General features: G+C 49.8%; 1 protein-coding gene across 1 annotated transcript in view; it reads left to right on the top strand.

Annotated features, from left to right (window-relative positions):
- LOC135811209 (tripartite motif-containing protein 2-like) overlaps positions 1–19984 on the top strand; it is a 166953-nt gene that overhangs the window by 24314 nt on the left and 122655 nt on the right. The window contains exon 5 of the mRNA XM_065324402.1: positions 14095–14174. Coding sequence (XP_065180474.1) covers positions 14095–14174 — 80 coding nt within the window. The remainder of the gene's footprint in view (positions 1–14094; positions 14175–19984) is intronic.

Raw genomic sequence — 19984 nt, 5'->3', positions numbered from 1 at the left:
AGTGACCAGTCTACCCCTACTGACCAGTGTGACTAGTGACCAGTCTACCCCTACTGACCAGTGTGACTAGTGACCAGTCTATCCCTACTGACCAGTGTGACTAGTGACCAGTCTATCCCTACTGACCAGTGTGACTAGTGACCAGTCTATCCCTACTGACCAGTGTGACTAGTGACCAGTCTACCCCTACTGACCAGTGTGACTAGTGACCAGTCTACCCCTACTGACCAGTGTGACTAGTGACCAGTCTACCCCTACTGACCAGTGTGACTAGTGACCAGTCTATCCCTACTGACCAGTGTGACTAGTGACCAGTCTACCCCTACTGACCAGTGTGACTAGTGACCAGTCTGCCCCTACTGACCAGTGTGACTAGTGACCAGTCTACCCCTACTGACCAGTGTGACTAGTGACCAGTCTATCCCTACTGACCAGTGTGACTAGTGACCAGTCTATCCCTACGGACCAGTGTGACTAGTGACCAGTCTATCCCTACTGACCAGTGTGACTAGTGACCAGTCTACCCCTACTGACCAGTGTGACTAGTGACCAGTCTATCCCTACTGACCAGTGTGACTATTGACCAGTCTACCCCTACTGACCAGTGTGACTAGTGACCAGTCTATCCCTACTGACCAGTGTGACTAGTGACCAGTCTACCCCTACTGACCAGTGTGACTAGTGACCAGTCTACCCCTACTGACCAGTGTGACTAGTGACCAGTCTATCCCTACTGACCAGTGTGACTAGTGACCAGTCTATCCCTACTGACCAGTGTGACTAGTGACCAGTCTATCCCTACTGACCAGTGTGACTAGTGACCAGTCTATCCCTACTGACCAGTGTGACTAGTGACCAGTCTATCCCTACTGACCAGTGTGGCTAGTGACCAGTCTACCCCTACTTACCAGTGTGACTTGTGACCAGTCTATCCCTACTGACCAGTGTGACTAGTGACCAGTCTACCCCTACTGACCAGTGTGACTAGTGACCAGTCTGCCCCTACTGACCAGTGTGACTAGTGACCAGTCTACCCCTACTGACCAGTGTGACTAGTGACCAGTCTATCCCTACTGACCAGTGTGACTAGTGACCAGTCTATCCCTACGGACCAGTGTGACTAGTGACCAGTCTATCCCTACTGACCAGTGTGACTAGTGACCAGTCTACCCCTACTGACCAGTGTGACTAGTGACCAGTCTATCCCTACTGACCAGTGTGACTATTGACCAGTCTACCCCTACTGACCAGTGTGACTAGTGACCAGTCTACCCCTACTGACCAGTGTGACTAGTGACCAGTCTATCCCTACTGACCAGTGTGACTAGTGACCAGTCTATCCCTACTGACCAGTGTGACTAGTGACCAGTCTACCCCTACTGACCAGTGTGACTAGTGACCAGTCTATCCCTACTGACCAGTGTGACTAGTGACCAGTCTATCCCTACTGACCAGTGTGACTAGTGACCAGTCTATCCCTACTGACCAGTGTGACTAGTGACCAGTCTACCCCTACTGACCAGTGTGACTAGTGACCAGTCTATCCCTACTGACCAGTGTGACTAGTGACCAGTCTATCCCTACTGACCAGTGTGACTAGTGACCAGTCTACCCCTACTGACCAGTGTGACTAGTGACCAGTCTATCCCTACTGACCAGTGTGACTAGTGACCAGTCTACCCCTACTGACCAGTGTGGCTAGTGACCAGTCTATCCCTACTGACCAGTGTGACTAGTGACCAGTCTACCCCTACTGACCAGTGTGACTAGTGACCAGTCTATCCCTACTGACCAGTGTGACTAGTGACCAGTCTATCCCTACTGACCAGTGTGACTAGTGACCAGTCTATCTCTACTGACCACTTTACCAGGCATGTACACTGTCATATTCAAAAATCACTGTGACTTGCAACAACCTGGTGAAAGAACAGCAACCAACGTTTCTTGTCTTTTTGGGGGGGGGGGCGGGCCGGCAGAGGGGGGGGGGGGGGGGGGGGGGCGGGGGGATTGTGTGTGTATGTGATTTTGTATATGTATGGTTGTGTGCATGCATGCATGTGTAGTTAAATGTTGGGTTAGCTTTTGGGCTAGCTGTGACTGAGCAGGCTTTACATGTGCTCTCAACTGCTGCGCATGCGCGCCCGAATGCGCGCCCAAATCGCCCTGGGTAGCTCTTGCTGCGCTGACTGTGGCTTTGGCTTTCCTTTGCAGTGTCTCTGAGTAGCAACCGGAATATGTTTGCTGAGCAGCAACCGGAATTTGTTTGAGGAGAATAGAATTATTTTTTCAGACTCCTTGTAGTTTCCTCGCAGCCATTTACTGCACGACAAACATGTTGTCTACCTCTGAAGCATGTCGTATGAACGTGTTGGACTTGCGGGCCGAGCTGGAAGGCTGTGGGCTGAATTCGAGCAGAATAACGCCCCAGCTTCTTGCCCGTTTGCTGCTCAGTATCCAAAAGACGTCGAGCTCGGCGGCACGGGAACCTCGATCCCCGTCGGCCACGCCATCCTTGCGGCAGGAGCTTGAGCAGGAGCAAGAGCAGGATCTGGAGAGTGTTGCAGCAGCTTTTCCGACTCCCCAGATCCCGGACAGGAGAAGAAATGACGATTTTCACCAGTTTGTGCGGCAGGAAGTACATTCCGCCGTCGCCGTTGCCTTGTCGGAGGCGATCGCTCCAATGCTGGCCAACATCACTGCCCCTGGATCTGGAACTCAACCTTCGGCGGAGTCTTCCAACGCTGGTAATCTCTCTGTTCCTCAGACTATACAACTGAAAATATTGAAGGGTGACTTTGTAGATTTCACCCAGTTCCTGCCGGATACTATTGCCACCTCGTATTCTGCCCCACGCCAGCTTCAGCTGCAGTTCAGCAGTTGCGGCCAGTCTTTGGAGGTGGTGGAAGGTGGCACTGCCCAGCCCGTTCGTCGACGCGTCCACGACTTGCCAACATGGCTGGAAGCATGGACTCTCTTCATGAACGTCATGTGTTCTGCCAACCCGTCCCGCCTGCAGGAGATGCTCTCATACCAAGCCACCATTGTTGCTGCAAACAGGCAACACTATTCGCAGGCTTGGCTGTCGTACGGCACCCAGTTTCGCTCGGCCATTTCTGCTCAGCCAGGCAAGCGCTTTGGCGTCATGGCCAGCAATCGAGGACATATGAGAGTTGTAATTGTTGTACTCCTCCAAGGTGTGATTTTTGGCGTGCTGGGCCAAGCACAAGGAATCCTTCTGCAAAAAAACTGCAGAAAATGGTTGTTGTTTGATCCTTTGGTGGTAATCTTTGTTTCTAGTCGAAGCTAGTTGCTGTTTGGAGCAGAAACGCTGAAATTGCCTATTTTCTGCATGTACTCATACATGTACTCATGTACTCAGGCATGCAGTCTCACTCGTATTTTAGCTCTTTTTCTGGAATGGATGCTGCTCTGCGCCCCTTGGTGAACATTTCCTGCGCTCCTGGAGCAGCTGAAAAGGACCACTGGTTTGTCTGGTTCCTGGTTTGAAAGTGGAGAGTCGACTTTTGTGCCTTGATAAAGGAGTAGAGAGCGATAAAGGTACGTCTGTGGCTTATTTTTGAGTGCTCCTCGTACATTTTTGATCGTGATAGAAATTCTCAGACCAAAGCGATGATGGCCGTACAGTTTTCTTGTGGATTTTTTAGTTGTTCCATCTCGTATCTATGTCAGTATCGTGATGGTGAAGTGGAGAGGGTGATTTTCTTCCTCTAGGCTTCGTTTGGCCGACTTTGCTTCGTCCTCTTTGAAAAGTGATCCTGAAAAAATGGTCGATTCGCAAAAATATGTTGATTTTCAATGTACGTGATGACATGCGATTGCTGGCTATGCATCGACATCAGTCTGTGGCAAATGTCCGTGACTAGCCGATCAAGGCCCACATGTGAGTCCTGTCGCCTCGTCCATCCCGGAGGCGGCCAGTGTCCCTTTCGTCAGCAACGTAACAACCAGTAAGCCTTCAATGGAGTCCGTACAGTGTCCAATGGCCAACCGATCTGCCGCAACTTCCACACTGGGCGTTGTTGCATGTGCTACACATGAATTATATGTGTTGCTTGTAATTATCATGCACAGTCATCTAGTGCCTTGCTGTGCCATCACATGACACCTTATCCATGTACGGCTTACCTGCACATGACACGCATTCATGATCAACCAACCTATGTGGTCTAGCTTGTCATCGTATTGTACACATCCGGTTCTGGATCCTTCTCTCTTCTTCTACTGCTTCTAGCACCTTCCATCCAGTTCTGATAATCTGGAGTGATTTGCATTTCTTTGTTCTTGTTGTTTATGTTCCCAAGAAGTGAAGTCAAAATAGAATGCTGTCGCATGTTGGGTGTGTGTGCTCGAGATAAGTAACAAAGTTCAAAGATCGAACTTTACATGGTGTCAGGATAATGTCAACCCGCACAGCCCCGGTCCCTGACCGCTTCGACTTTTCTTCCCTGCAGAAATGGCCTCTGCGGCGAGAACGATTCTCGACCTACCGCCTTGCTACCAAGCTTCACAAGGAAGATGGTGAGGTCCAGGTAGCAGCTCTGAAATATGCGTTGGGTCCGGAAGCTGAGCCTGTGTTCCTGCAGCTTCAGTTTGACGCAGACGCTGATAAGAAAGACTTCGACAATGTGCTCAAGAAGTTTGGTGACTATTTCACCCCGAAGACGAACCTATTCCACGAGCGGATGGTGTTTGAGCGTCCAGGTGAGACGGTGGAAGAGTTTCTCCGTCGTCTGCACGTGATAGCTGAGACATGGGAGTTCGGAAATAACAAATCCGATCGCATTCGTGAGCGTTTCGTTGCCACCTTGCTAGATGAGTAATTAGCAACGGACTTGCAGCTGACGGACACTCTGACCTTGGAAAAGGCTACAGAGAAAGCTCGCGGGTACGAGCTCGTCCGCCAGCAAGTCGCCTCACAGCACGGCCATGCCAGTGCTACACCTGCGTCAGCCGCTGTCGCTGGTGATTCTGCTGCTCCTCGTAAGAGCACAGGATCGTTCAAGAGTAAGTCTGATGGACCTGCCCGCAGTCAGTCTCACAATCTCTGCATGTTTTGTGGTGGTAAGTCCCATACCCGCGTCCGTTGTCCTGCTCGGGATGTTACCTGCCGCAGCTGCTCCAAGAAAGGCCATTACGCCCGTGTGTGTCGCTCATCCAAGAAAGGCTCATCTTCCAAGCAATCCAGTAGCTCTGGTGCACATTCTCTGGCCCCACAGGACGATCCGGGTGTGACTGAGGATTGGGCCTACTTGGATTTAGATAGTATCGCATCAGGCAGCAGTCCATGGATGTGTGATCTGCTGTTGTACGGGAAGTCCGTACCGTTCAAGATTGACACTGGAGCGGATATCACTGTGATTACTCCAGCAACATACGAATCCCTCAAGTCACCACCGCCTCTGAGCTCTCCTACAACACGGTTGACAGGAGCCAATGATGATCGCATCGACTGCAAAGGCACGTTCAGCGCAACTTTGTCCAGCCCAAAGCTCAGTTCCTCGCAGCACCAGCTAGAGATTCACGTTCTGACACGGGGCAAGTCCAACCTCCTGAGTTGCGAAGCCTCACTAGCAATGTGTTTTGTATTCAAAGGCATCTCAGAAGCGAAGCAGCCACCACTTCTCTTGGACGCATGCTGCGTGAGCCCGTCAAGATCGCTCTGAGGCCTGATGCCGTTGAGTTCCAGTGCTCAACAGCTCGTCGCGTTCCGATTCCGATACTGTCGAAGGTCAAAGCAGAGCTTGTCCGCATGGAAGCTGCCGATGTCATTACAAAGATCACAGAGCCAACGGACTGGTGCACACCCATGGTGCCCGTTGCCAAAAAGAACGGTGACGTTCGGATATGCGTAGATCTGCGACGTCTGAATGCTTCGGTCAAGCGCGAAACCTTCACCCTGCCCACCGTCAACGAGCCATTAGCAAAGCTGAGTGGCGCTACATGCTTCACCACCCTGGATGCAGCGAAAGGTTTCTGGCAGGTGCCTCTCGATGCCGAAACAGCTAAGCTCACCACGTTCATCACGCCATTCGGACGTTACTACTTCCGTCGACTTCCGTTTGGCATAACATCGGCGCCAGAAATATTCCAGCGCGAGTTAATGCAATGCCTGGACGGCCTTCCAGGGGTGTGCGTCTTCATGGATGACATCCCGGTCTTTGGTGCGACGGTCGAGGAGCACGATGCTAACTTGGAGAAGGTCAGATCAATCCTGCGCAATGCTGGTGTTGCCCTTAACGCTGACAAGGAACATGTTCGCCAATCGTCAGTTGAATTTTTGGGCTATGTTGTCTCCGCTGATGGAGTCAGCCCCAGTCAGCAGCGCCTCGCCGCTATCTCCGAGCTCCAGGCACCGGCCGATCTCCCTGCGCTACGTCGCGTGCTGGGTATGTTTAATTATCTCAGCAAGTTTCTGCGGGAAATGGCCACCGTCTCTCAGCCGCTCCGATTGCTCCTCCGCCCTGACACGGTCTGGTGTTGGGATGCTCCCCAAGAAGAAGCTTTCCAACGGCTCAAACAACTCGCTAAACAGTCTCCTTGCCTAGCATTCTACGACGTCTCTAAGCCAACTCTTCTGCGCGTTGATGCCAGTGGCTATGGTCTTGGAGCTGTTCTCCTCCAGCAGCAGTCAGCTGGCTGACAACCTGTTACGTACGCCTCCCGATCTGTCAGCGATGCCGAGCGCAACTATGCGCAGATCGAGAAAGAATGTCAAGCCATCGTCTGGGGATGTGAGTACTTCGCCCAGTATCTCGTTGGTAGCAAGCCATTCACGGTGCATACCGACCATAAGCCCTTGGGTCCCCTGGTAAACAGCCGTGATCTAGATCGAGTGCCACTTCGTTGCCTGCGTCTGCTACTTCTACTGGCTCGTTTCGACGTCACTGCCGAGCATGTCCCTGGCCGTGATCTCGTTGTGGCCGATGCTCTCTCTCTCTTGAGCAACACTACACTACCTACCACCATCTCTACCTCGTCTGTTCTGACTGACGAGATCGCTTCTCTTGCCGATTCAGCTGGCGAAGCGTACATGTCGTCTGAATTCTCGCTTGCCCTACGAGATGCCACCCAGGCTGACCGCATCCTGCAGCAAGTTGCTAAGTTTGTTCAGTCTCGCTGGCTAGATCACAGCAAGGACGTCCCTGCTGACCTCCTCCCATACGTTGCCGCCCGCCAGCATCTCTCTGTTGCCAACGGTCGTATCTTCTATGGTGCACGCGTGGTTGTGCATGCATCTCTGCGTGCGTATGGTCATCCGCAAGCTGCACACGTCTGCTCATCACGGTATCGTCAAGTGCCAGGCGCAGGCCCGCCAATCTGTCTGGTGGCCATCCTGGAAGAATGACGTCGCTTCTGCAGTTACGCAATGTCGCACATGCTGCCAGCACCGTAGCCAACCTCCTGAACCTCTCCGACCGACTGAGTTTCCTTCACTCCCGTGGCAGCGAGTTAGTTCTGACCTGTGTCAATTCGGTAACACAACATACCTGGTGGGTGTCGACTACTACTCGCGCTATGTTGAAGCCTTGCCTCTCCGTTCCACCACGTCTGCCTCTGTCATCACTGCTAAGAAAGCCGTCTTTCGCCCGGCACGGTGTGCCTGAGACTCTCGTCAAGGAAAATGGGCCCCAGTATGCAAGTGACGAGTCCCGCCCGGTTTAGCTGTCAATGGAACTTTGATCACGTGATGAGCGCTCCGCATCACCCGCAAAGCAATGGGGAAGCAGAGCGTGCAGTGCGCACTATCAAGCAGCTTCTAGCGAAGTCGGACGACTTCCAACTGGATCTCCTCACCTACCGTAGTACGCCACTTCAGAGCGGGTTCTCGCCATCACAGTTACTGATGTGCCGCAGCCTCCGTGGTACGCTACCGGGGGAACCCTCCACTCTCCTGCCGACGCTCCCTGCAGGTGAAAAGCTGAGGGAGTGGGAGCAACATCGCCGAGCACAGTCAAAGGTTAACTTTGATAAACGTCACCGGACCAAGCCTCTCCAGCCCCTGCAGCCTGGTGATAGCGTGTGGATTGCAGATCGCTGTCTAATTGGTCTCTGCTGATTCCAGTACCCAGCGGCACGATCTGTCGCAACCGGCATCAGCTGCGTTTCCTGCCCGCTAGCCCATCGGAGTCTGTTGAGATTCTCAATAGTCCTCCGGCACCCGGCTGGCCGCAGCGTGCCCGACATGCCTCTGTCGCCTCTTTGAAGAGATTTGACAGTCGCCCCGTCTCTCTCAGAGTTATCATGCGATTTCTTGCAAGTTTGTCGCAACTGTTTTTCTTCTTGTCTCGATATTATCGTGCTTTGTTCCTTTGAGTATTCCTCCAATTTCTTTCCTAAGGGGGGAGATGTTGCATGTGCTACACATGAATTATATGTGTTGCTTATAATTATCATGCACAGACATCTAGTGCCTTGATGTGCCGTCACATGACACTCCACCCATGTACGGCTTACCTGCACATGACACGCATTCATGATCACCCCACCTATGTGGTCTAGCTTGTCATCGTATTGTACACATCCGGTTCTGGATCCTTCTCTCTTCCTCTACGTCTTCTAGCACCTTCCGTCCAGGTCTGATAATCTGGAGTGATTTGCATTTCTTTGTTCTTGCTGTTTATGTTCCCAAGAAGTGAAGTCAAAATAGAATGCTCTTGCATGTTGGGTGTGTGTGCTCGAAATAAGTAACAAAGTTCAAGGATCGAACTTTACAGGCGTTCTCAGCACGTGCAAGTATGCCCATGTTTGCAACCGCTGTGAGTCCAAGGACCACAACGGATGCAAGTGCGGTAGGCGCCAGTAACTCTGTGTGCTTTGGCTGCAGCTCCCGCGATTGTACATATTTCTCCCTGCACTTCCCGTTCTACTGATTTCACAAGCGCATGTCCTGCTGTCCACACAACCCTCTCTGTTTCTTGCTTCGAATCACTGCTCCGTAACCACCATGATCACTGCTCCGTAACCACCCTGATCACTGCTCCGTAATCACCCTGATCACTGCTCCGTAACCACCCTGATCACTGCTCCGTAACCACCCTGATCACTGCTCCGTAATCACCCTGATCACTGCTCCGTAACCACCCTGATCACTGCTCCGTAACCACCCTGATCACTGCTCCGTAACCACCCTGATCACTGCTCCGTAACCACCCTGATCACTGCTCCGTAACCACCTTGATCACTGCTCCGTAACCACCCTGATCACTGCTCCGTAACCACCCTGATCACTGCTCCATAGCCACCCTGATCACTGCTCCGTAACCACCCTGATCACTGCTCCGTAACCACCCTGATCACTGCTCCGTAACCACCCTGATCACTGCTCCGTAACCATCATGACAGTTCATTGACGTATGTTATTAACGGCCTCCGCTGCGGCTTTGACATTGGCTTTACCGGCAACTGCATAACCAACCAGCACTCGTCCAACCTCTCATCAGCATTTCATCACTCTGCATTTGTATCTGTACAGCTCACCGCTTCCTGCAAACGCCGGCTACACGGCTGGCCCATTTGATCCACCCCCATTCCCATTTATGTACTGCTCTGGCATTGGCGCTGTTCCCAAAAAGAATGGCAAGCTACGCTTGATATACCACGTGTCCAGCCCTTCAGGCTCCAGCGTTAACGACGGGATCCCTGCCGAGCCTTTTTCTTTGCAGTACATCAGCATTGATGAAGCCATTAACATCATTATGTCCTCCCCGTCTCCTGTCTACCTCTCTAAACTCGATGTGAAGAGTGCTGTTCGTCAAATACCTGTCCGCCCCCATGATTGGCATCTCCTCGGCATCCTGTGGCAGGGGAAGTACTACTACGACCGTGTCTTGCCATTTGGGCTCCGCTCTAGCCCGGCGGTATTTGATGCCGTGGTAGCCACCATCGAATGGATAATGCACCACGAAATCTCCATTCCCAATTTGCTGCATTTACTGGACGACTACTTGTGCGTGAGCGTGGGCCGGGCAGTGGCGAATCGGCAGCTGGCTATTCTTCTCCGTGCATTCTCAAACTTCGGCCTGCAAAGGTGGAAGGCTCGTCTAGTACCCTGACATTCCTGGGCATTATCCTGGATTGTGAGAAGATGGAAGCCCGGCTCCCCGACGACAAATTGGCTGACATCAAGCGCCTGTTGACTGCAGCGAGCATCAACCCCACCATGTCCCAGCGCGAACTCGAATCTCTTCTGAGGAAACTCTCCTTCGCTGCAAGAGTCATCGTACCCGGCCGGACATTTATGCGGCGCCTGTGGTCTATTTGCAGTCACTACCAGCAGCCTTACTACCGCATCAGTCTGACTACCGAGTGCCAGGAAGATATCCAATGGTGGCTACGGCTACCAGAACAATGGAATGGAAAATCATTCTTCCTGTTCCCAGATTGGACACCATCTCCAGACTTGGAGCGGTTCACTGATGCCTGCGGCACCCTGGGCTGGGGCGCATTCAACAGCGGCCGCTGGCTTCAAGGGACCTGGTCACCTGAGCAACTCGCTCACAGCATTGAGTGGAAGGAGCTCTACGCATTGGTCACAGCGTGCTGCACGTGGGGCAAGGAATGGTGCCAGCTTTGTATCACAATGCACTGTGACAACAAGGCTGTGGTAGATTGCATCCGCTCTGGCACATCCAAGTCCCTGCTAGTGATGACCCTGATCAGGGAGCTGTTCTGTGTGTGCGCCCGCTTCAATTTCACCGTCACTGCTGCTCACATTGCTGACCAGTCTAACTGCATTGCGGATTCGCTGTCTCGTTTCCGCATGGAGGAATTCCGGCGTCTCGCCCCAGCTGCTGAAGCACAACCAGACCGAGCAGTGCTGCCGTTCCAGTCGATGTAATATAGCCTTGACATACAGGTACCGCTTGTCATTGCTAAATTGCCGTAGTGAGAACCTGCGTTGGATTTCATCCATCTGCATCTGCATTCATCCAGCTTCCTTCAACTGGTTGCTTTGCTGCTGCTATCTCCGCTTAAAATTGCATACTATTGGTCGGCTGTTTGCGACGTCAATCAGTAGTCATTGCACCCCGTTGCGGGTACTATTGCCGCTCAAGCATGAGCGATTTCTTTGGCCGTTTGCAATGCCAATTGCTTCACCCTGGTTGGCTGTTTGCAACGTCGATCAGGAAACTTTGCACCCGGTCGCGGGTACTGCTGCGGCTCAGTCATGACCGATCACTTTGGTTGCTTGCAACGCCAATCGCTTCACCAGTTGATCGAAACCAGCACACTGGTGTACCCCAATCATCCTTGTGCAGTGTTGTGAGAATACGTGGGTATGCATGCAGCTTTGCTCTGTGACTTTCCATTGCATGCCATCACTTGGCTCTCCCATTTCCTAGACACTGCTCTGATGCATTCGGGTGCAAGCGCTAACGGTTGTTCTGCAGAAATCGGTGAAATCCGACCAAAGTTGATAGTTGGCGCCCTCAACTTGCATACCTTTGCGGTCTTAGAAAGGGTACGAATGCACCTCGGCTTGCACATGCACAAATACTTCCTCCACTAAGCAAAACTTCGTTGCGATTTTAGTGTTCTTGTCATGATATTTCTGTCGGCATTAGACATACATGTCAGTGATCTAGCCCCTACATAGGGTAGCTGAGTTGTCGTCCATTGTTCTGACACTCTTTTGAACCTTCGAAAAGTGTGGAGTCCTTTGAAAAAACTGGCGACGCAGAACCGTTTCTCGACAGGATGTCACCAGAACACAACCGCAGGCGCGCGCGCATGACACCAAAGTGCGAACATGAGAAACAGTTTGAAAGGCTGCGTGGCTCGAATAAGTGTCCAGTACCCGGCCAGCACTCAAGCACTGTTGTACTAGCACGAGCCGATGGTGCGCATCCGCACACAACCAAAATCAATGCACTTGTGTTTGCAGCGCAGGGGAAATCAAAAGCGTTCGACATTCAGGTTGTCATTCAGTCGGCGCAAAATCCTTATCTCAACGTCGACGACTCTGCGTTCTTCCACAGCCTGTAGACAGACATGTCACTCGTGGCGAAGAAAACCAGACAGGAGCTTCGGCAGGGCGTGGAAACGTGCGGGCACGACTACACTGCTGCGAAGATGGGGAGCGTTTTTTTGGGTCTGTATGGCTCCTTCCATGGCGTTCCGGAGATTGGCCACAACTACCAGCGCCACCGTGGAGGTCGTCAAGCTCACAGTTCGAGCGAAGAACTTAGCGATCTCCATGGTCAAAATAATCCTGTCTTGAAAAACTTATAAAGGCTGCGGAACAAAAGCTGGCAGCGCTGGCGGCGACAGTCAGCGAGGATGCAGACTCTATGTCATCAGGGAGTGATTCGTCATCAGATTCAGACGAAGAGTGAAGCTGGACTGCTTTGAAACGAGCTGTGTGACATCTGTAAATAAATATCTTTCATAATATGCTGCCTTGTTTTCCACTTTGAAAAGCATGTTCGTAGCCATATAATGATTTGGACTGAACTGTAAAAACGCAACATAGTTTTGCTTGACGGAGGAAGTAGTGGAACTGGTGCAGGGAGATGGTGTTGCACTAAGGTTAGATTTCATAGAGCACAACCGTGCCTTGCTGTTACGCTATATCTATATTGTGTGTGTAGGGATAGTATGGATATAAGAATAGCTATATTGTGTGTGTAGGGATAGTATGGATATAAGAATAGCTATATTGTGTGTGTAGGGATAGTATGGATATAAGAATAGCTATATTGTGTGTAGGGATAGTATGGATATAAGAATAGCTATATTGTGTGTGTAGAGATAGTATGGATATAAGAATAGCTATATTGTGTGTGTAGGGATAGTATGTTAGGTACCTCTTCCCGTACCTTTTCTAGCTGGCCTGCATGCACTCGCATACTCACCTTTTGTCTCCTTTTGTTCCGTTGGCCTGGGTAGCTACTTGCGCGCCCATAATTGCCATAGCTACCCAGGCCCTTTATCTTGGCGTTCAGACTTGATCTCTCTCTCTCTCTTTTCTCACTCTTCAATAATCACCATGTAGTCGTTTCGTTCGTCTTGGTCTCTTGTCCCGTCTCTAATAAATGTCGTTCCACCAACCTACCTGTTCCTGTTGTTATGTCTGGATAATGTGTCGTCAGTCGTCCTTTCTCATGTTCAACATTGGCGCCCGATTATTGACCCACGACCCTGAGATCATCCCATGCCCAGCCGTCCTCAACCGCCATTCGTCTCGTCTCGTCCATGTCAGTCTCGTCTCTCCTACGCCAACCTCATCTCGTCTCTTTCAACCTCCTCTCCTTTGCCAACCTCGTCTCGTCTCGTTCAAGCCATGCAGGTCAGCTACCTTTCTCTCTTTCTTTTTTTTGTATGCGTTCCTTCTTCGTCAAATTTATTTTCGTGAATTTTTTGTAGTGTGTGTGCGCGCGTGTGTTCATAAAACAGTACCAAGTTAGGGGTCCGATCATGGTGAGCCACGCTCTAATTTTTGGATGTTTAGCAAAAGTGTAACTAGGCTGTATTTGCCGTGCAAATACTAGTAATTCACGTTCCTCGTCAAACTCCAATAGTTATTACACACTATAAGTAGTACAGGAATGATCTGTAGTGCATATTTAGTACACACTTTTGTGAGATCCGTTCGCGCGTGCAATATGTGTGTGTGTGTGTGTGTTTTTCTCCTTCAGTCATTTTTTTAATCTTTTTCTCTCTTTTCTCTCCGCGAGGACGCGGGATTTTTTTCATGGAGGGGTGGTATGTTAGGTACCTCCTCCCCTACCTTTTCTAGCTGGCCTGCATGCACTCGCGTACTCACCTTTTGTCTACTTTTGTTCCGTTGGCCTGGGTAGCTACTTGCGCGCCCATAATTGCCATAGCTACCCAGGCCCTTAATCTTGCCGTTTAGACTTGATCTCTCTTTTCTCACTCTTCAATAATCACCATGTAGTCGTTTCGTTCGTCTTGGTCTCTTGTCCCGTCTCTAATAAATGTCGTTCCACCAACCTACCTGTTCCCGTTGTGATGTCTGGATAATGTGTCCTCAGTCGTCCTTTCTCGTATTCAACAGATATAAGAAAGGACTTGCTTGGGTTTTTTCTTTTTCTTTTTTGGACAATTTTGCAGTTCAAACTGCCATGCGCAGTGACCTGGACGGAAAAATCAGACTTACTGCTGTATCAGCTGCCGTGGAAGGCCAGATCAGGGTGAGTTTTTGTCACACTAGTATTGTACCGTGTTTGCCAGAGTGTAGTTCAAACTTTAGATACGCTATTTCAGGCCGTAAGTTGCTGGTGCACACTGCGCTCCAAATATGGGAATATGTGCACTTTCAAAGTAGTCTAATGACTATGGATCTCCCTGTAGTCAAGTAGTTTACCACATCTGAGTCAATGACTCTACACAAAACATATTCATACATTTCTGGTGTCTTCCGCCAGCTACACTGCAAATTCAAGATGTGCATGAAACACCATATGTTACACTTGCATTTACAGATGTAATTTTTATGAAAATGTTGGCTCTGATCACACTATAGTACTGTCTTTGTAATCAAAAATATTCGCAAATCACGACTGCGTAATATACTCTGGATATACCTTGAGTTGCCTTAAAGTTTGGCAAAATTAGGTCTGTGTATTATGCTCAGGTGTGCTTTATACTCTGGCAATTAGGGAAGTTATTTTGTGTTAGAATGCATACTGGCATGTTTGCATTTGTCACGCACCGCTACTTAACCCTTTTCGTACCAGGAGCGCATATATGCGCTCTGAAACATAACGTGCTTGACCATGAGCGCATATATGCACAAAAAATCGCGCATTCTCCCTTTATGGACTGCAAAATTTGTACAGGAAAGAAGCGACATGCGAAACTCAGTAATAACTCGAAATCGGTGTGCATTAGCCAATACACCACCATACCTTTTTGGAAAGTAGATAGGATAAGCTGTCCAACATCATCCTCGCCACCGCTCTCGCTACTAGCAGTATCAGCAAATCCATCAGATAAATTGTTTTCTTGAATTTCTTGGATATCATCACTATCACTGTCCATTTCGAACTCGTCGTCATCAGACTCATCAAGTAGGTCGCCAGAACTGTCAAAACTTCAAACATTAGAGTTCCAGTTCAGAATCATGCCGATGGCATCGTCGGTATCGTCGTGCCGAATAGTACTCGTACTGCAATGTTAGTTCTGCATGCTCGCGGAAGCTCTCAATTTCGTTCTTGCGCGGCCGATTTCGTCAACATTTTGACTAGGGACCCCCCGGCGAATTTAGCACCATTGGAAAGATATGGATTTCGTCTTTCGATTTGTGTAAAAAAATATCGCCGAAAACGTGCGGTGCGCTCAGAAAAATTCGCGTTTCGAGTTTCGATCTTCTTCTTCTTCTTATTATTAGATCAAAACTCGTACAGTCCGTCCACAAAGGGTTATATCGCAGTGCATATATCAGTGTACAAACTATGGTAAATCCGTGACACATAAAGACAATCAATACACCAAAGGAAAGGTCTTGAGGTTATCTTTCCGAAGATACAAATTTCGTCGCTATAGGATAATGACTCATTGAGCGGCGACATGATGAACACCGAGATTACGGCCCGGAGCAAACGCGATTTTTTTGGTTTATCACTTCGCAGTTATTTGGAGCAGGCTAGGGGATTTCCCTTTGGCACGACGCATGAGTGATGGACATCAAATATAGTGCTTGGATCTCAGCTTTCCAGCGGAGTTCGAATCGTGAAAATCGGTTGAATTTGGGCAAGATGCTGAACAAGAACGTGAAACACAGGCACGATGGAGTAGTTTGGAGAGGAGATGGAAGTGGCCCTGGTGTGTCTATGTCGCTGAGATCTACCATGATGGATTCGCTTGGTCCTGATCTTTTCAACGAGCCCAGGATGATGAAAATCCATCAAGGTGGAGTGAAATGAGAATAAATTTCGTTCAGAGCTGTGTGCGCAAACTACACAAAGAGAGTCAGTGCGCTGGACAGCCGGCTGATTGGAGAAAAGGGGCCCCAGCATGGCAAGGGTTAAGTGCTATGTGGTATTCCACTTGCATTGCCAATGCAGAGCTTTGCGCATGCCTAGCCTGACGTCACATGTCACATGGATCTTCCATGGTAACGCCAACCAACATGGTGTCGTTCGTGCATGTGCATGACTGCTTGCTTGCTTTCACTTTCTTTTTTGATGTTGGCTACACTGCAAAGTCATATTATTGGCAACTCTTAGCTTGTGCTAGAATCAGATTTTCATTCTCTCATCTCCACGCTTCAAAATCAGACTTCATTGATGGCTGTTGGTGCCTGAAACAATGCCGCCGTCTACTGTGGACTTGCTTTTATTAGCATCTGATTTTCTGAAATAATTAACTTTTTACTTCAAAACCAGACTTCAGCGACACCTGTGCATGTTGGCTCAGAGATTGCTGTATGACATGGAGCACACAGCATTCAGATGACTCTGCCGCTCTCACCATGGGCATGTGCGAATTGCTAGTCGGCCCCTCGCCCACTTTGGGTCCATCTGGGATTCGAGAAGTAATTCAGGATGAAGTTCATTCTGCCATCACGGACAAGGTTGGAACCTCTGTCTTGCCGCAACCATGGACAGTACTAGCGTCACCAGCTGTGTTAGCCGACAATGGCGTGAGTGCTGCATACTCCACACCCTGCTGGCTGGGTGATCAAGATAGGTGCTTGGGAATATGACTGCGGGTTCATATCCTGCTGGAACTTCTCTGACCTACTGTTGCCTTAGACCTTGGAGGCAGTTGATAACCATAAGTCTTTTTTCCTCAAATTTAGTTCGTCTGGTGATGCAATATCAGTTGAAGCGGTGGTGGGCACCATTCGCCCGGCTCGTGGACGTCTGCATGCTATCACAACTTGGTCGGCAGCAGGTTATCTCCATATGAATGTTGTGATTAGTAATGCACTTCCATCACACTGCAGGAAGGCTGTTATCCCAGTGCCTGGATTTTGCAGGTCACCAGGCAGTATTTCACAGAGGCTTTGTAAAATCAGCACTTTTGAAGGCTTCTCGCTTCCCAGCCAGGCAAGCAATTTGATACCATTGACATAAATACTTGGCCACTCTTTATCCCAGGCGAAGCTAGGCCTGAATGTATGTCATGAAACCTTGTTCACCTGGTGTCTGCACACAACATGTGTCCTTTCTTTCATCTCTAAATAGCACACCAAGCCCAAACAGTATCATCTTCGCTGCTCACCCGCAACAATGCAGGCGCCGTCATCTACCTCAACCTCAATCTCGGCAATTGCATATGGTCAATCTGCCAGCTGATCTACATTTGCAACCGCTGTGACAAGGATCATCCACGTAACAAGTATTCCCGCAAAAGTTCAGCCGCCAGCCCAGTAGTTTAACGGGATCACGATCCCAACATGAACTGCAAATACCTGTTGCAAGCGTTCATAATCTTCCTTTCCCATACTCTGCTCAGTACATCTTAACGTGTCAAAATCAGATACTACTAGTATGCCCCCACCTCAGCCAGTGTATCTTGTGAAGCAAGGGATCAAAAGTGTGTTCCGGCATATCCCAATTCATGTGCTGAAGACCACCCGCTATTTGTCATATTCTGGCAAGGCAGTTAATAGTACGAACGTGCTCTAGCATTTAGACTTTGCTTGAGCCCTGCAAATCTCTTTGATTCAGTTTCCTCAGATATAGAGTGGATTGTCAGTAACCATTTCTCTAATGCCAAGCTTTGCAACTCCTATGACGATTTTCTAAACATTTAAACTGGCCAAACTGTTGCATAGCGTTAATTAGTAATCCTGCTGCTGTCTTTCCTCTATCTATTCGTGTCACTAGCGCCAGCAAAGGTGGAAGGTTCTGTGAGATCATTGACTTAACTCGGTATCATCCTGGACTGTGTGCGGCCCTAGGCTAGGATCTTCATGTTGGTGTTGGCCAGCACAATCAGCAGCCAGAAGATATCCAACACCAACTCGAATCCCTATTGGACAAGCTCTTGTTTGTTGCCCATGTCATCAAACCTAATTGAACTTTTATCACTGGACCTTCAACTACACCCAGATGTACTTCCTCCGCGTCATCGAAATTGTCGCAGTTTGGCTAGCGAATTGAAACTTGATATTACTCACGACAGAAGCTACAGAATCAGTAATTTTTTACACAGGGTGATAGTCTGAAGTCTACAGTTACGTTCTAAGACAATGTTCCGTCGGATGGTGCGCATCACGCCGAGCTGGAGGTTTCGTCCTCGCTGATATCAGTCGACGAAACAATTTCGTTCTGTACAGAGTCCAAGGTGGCTGCAAGTTGGTCGCGTGTGGTCTCGCATGCTTTGAATTTCTCGAAAGGAAAGGACCTGTCATGCTTGTCACCTGCTCTGGATGACTTAGCATGAGCAGTACGGCTGCCTGTGTAATGGGAATAATTATTCCCACCATCGTCAGAAAGGATACCCTTGAAGGAAGCCCACAAAAGACGCCAAACTGAATCCATGCGCTCCGCTGGATACTCTTCCCATGCGCTCTTCACAGCTTCGATGAGGTCCTTCACGTTCTTCTTCACCACCAACTCGTTCTCCGTCTGGAGGCTGGCGAAGAAGGCGAGATCGTTACAATTGAGGTCGGGTGATTGCGCAGGCTGCGTAACAACTTCGATTTTGAATCCACCTTTCTTCCCGTGACGAGCCCAATGACCTTCGTTGACTTTCGCCGCGTGCGGGCGCGCTCCATCATGCTGGTAGTACAGTGTATCACCAGCCTCAGGCTTGCCCGATCCGCGCTTGTACCACCACATCTTACTTCGCATCGCATCCAGCACGCCGTCTTTTTTTAGCATCACTTTGCGATACTCCTCCGCATTCACGCTGACACTCTCGAGAATGTCAGTTTCACCAGCCACTGTGCCTGTACGTGCATCGCTGCGCTTCGCCTTGCGCTCCAGGGTGAAGGCCAGATTCTGATCTTGCCATCGAATCCATACTCTGGTCCCGGGCGAGCTATCGCAGCTAGAAACATGACTTTAGGCATACGTGATTTATGGTACACAGAGCCATCTGCGGGCATTTGTACGGTACGCTCCACTTCGCCAGTCGATTCGTTCACAGTGAACTGACGAAATACTCTGCACACAGCTCCGTCCTTCAATAGATAAAACCATTTTTCGTCCCCATGGACGATGTCTAAACAGTCCACGAATTTCCTCGACCGCTTGGTATACCTGTCCAGAACCCAAGAGAGACGATTCAGACGATGGCGAGTGGAGAGCTTCGGTTTGATGTACCGCCTGCGTCGAACTGCACCAAGAACTTTACACCATCGTCTCACAGATGCAGGTGAACATGGATATCCCGCGGAGGCAAGCTCTCCTGCGAGCTTCTTGCAGGAATACTTTCCCCAGTTGGAGTCATTGATAGCAACGAGCTTAGCTGCCCAGCTCAACAGTCAACTTCATATTTTGCCCACCGCAAAGACTGGTTCTTCGTCGTTTCATCCTCACGTTCCCTGCCAGTGATTCGTCAGCGACTTGGTCTTTGTACTTTTGGACTATCCGTTGGACCGTTCGGCTTGTAAGTTGAAGGTGAGGGAACCGCTTCTTCAACTTCCCCATCCTCCCATATGGCAGTTTATCAGCGCCCTTCGAAATCTCCAGATAGGTCAAAATGATTCGCCAGCGATCTGGCGTTTTCACATCTGCACCTTTCAAGCAAAGCGTTTTCGGTTTGTCGCTCTTGGATGGAGTTTGTTCACCTCTCAAATTTCTTGCAACGCGCTCCAAGCGCTTAGGCTTCTTTGGCGAACTCATTCTCACTCCTGATCCAGCAAAAACAAAGATGAAGACGATTGACCAAACAACTATTATACGATAGCTGTGTTCAGGCGGTTCCGCTCGACTTGTCACACCTCGCCCGCCTACAATTTCAGGGATGTTAGGGAGGACACGGCCTCTAGCTCGAAGCGATCACCTCCGATCGACGAAAAATAAAATTGTCCCGTCACTCTAGA

Source organism: Sycon ciliatum, chromosome 3 (genome assembly GCF_964019385.1).
Source record: "Sycon ciliatum chromosome 3, ocSycCili1.1, whole genome shotgun sequence".
Taxonomy (NCBI): domain Eukaryota; kingdom Metazoa; phylum Porifera; class Calcarea; order Leucosolenida; family Sycettidae; genus Sycon; species Sycon ciliatum.
The sequence above is the reverse complement of the archived record's forward strand: the minus strand, read 5'-3'. Positions and strand labels throughout refer to the sequence as shown.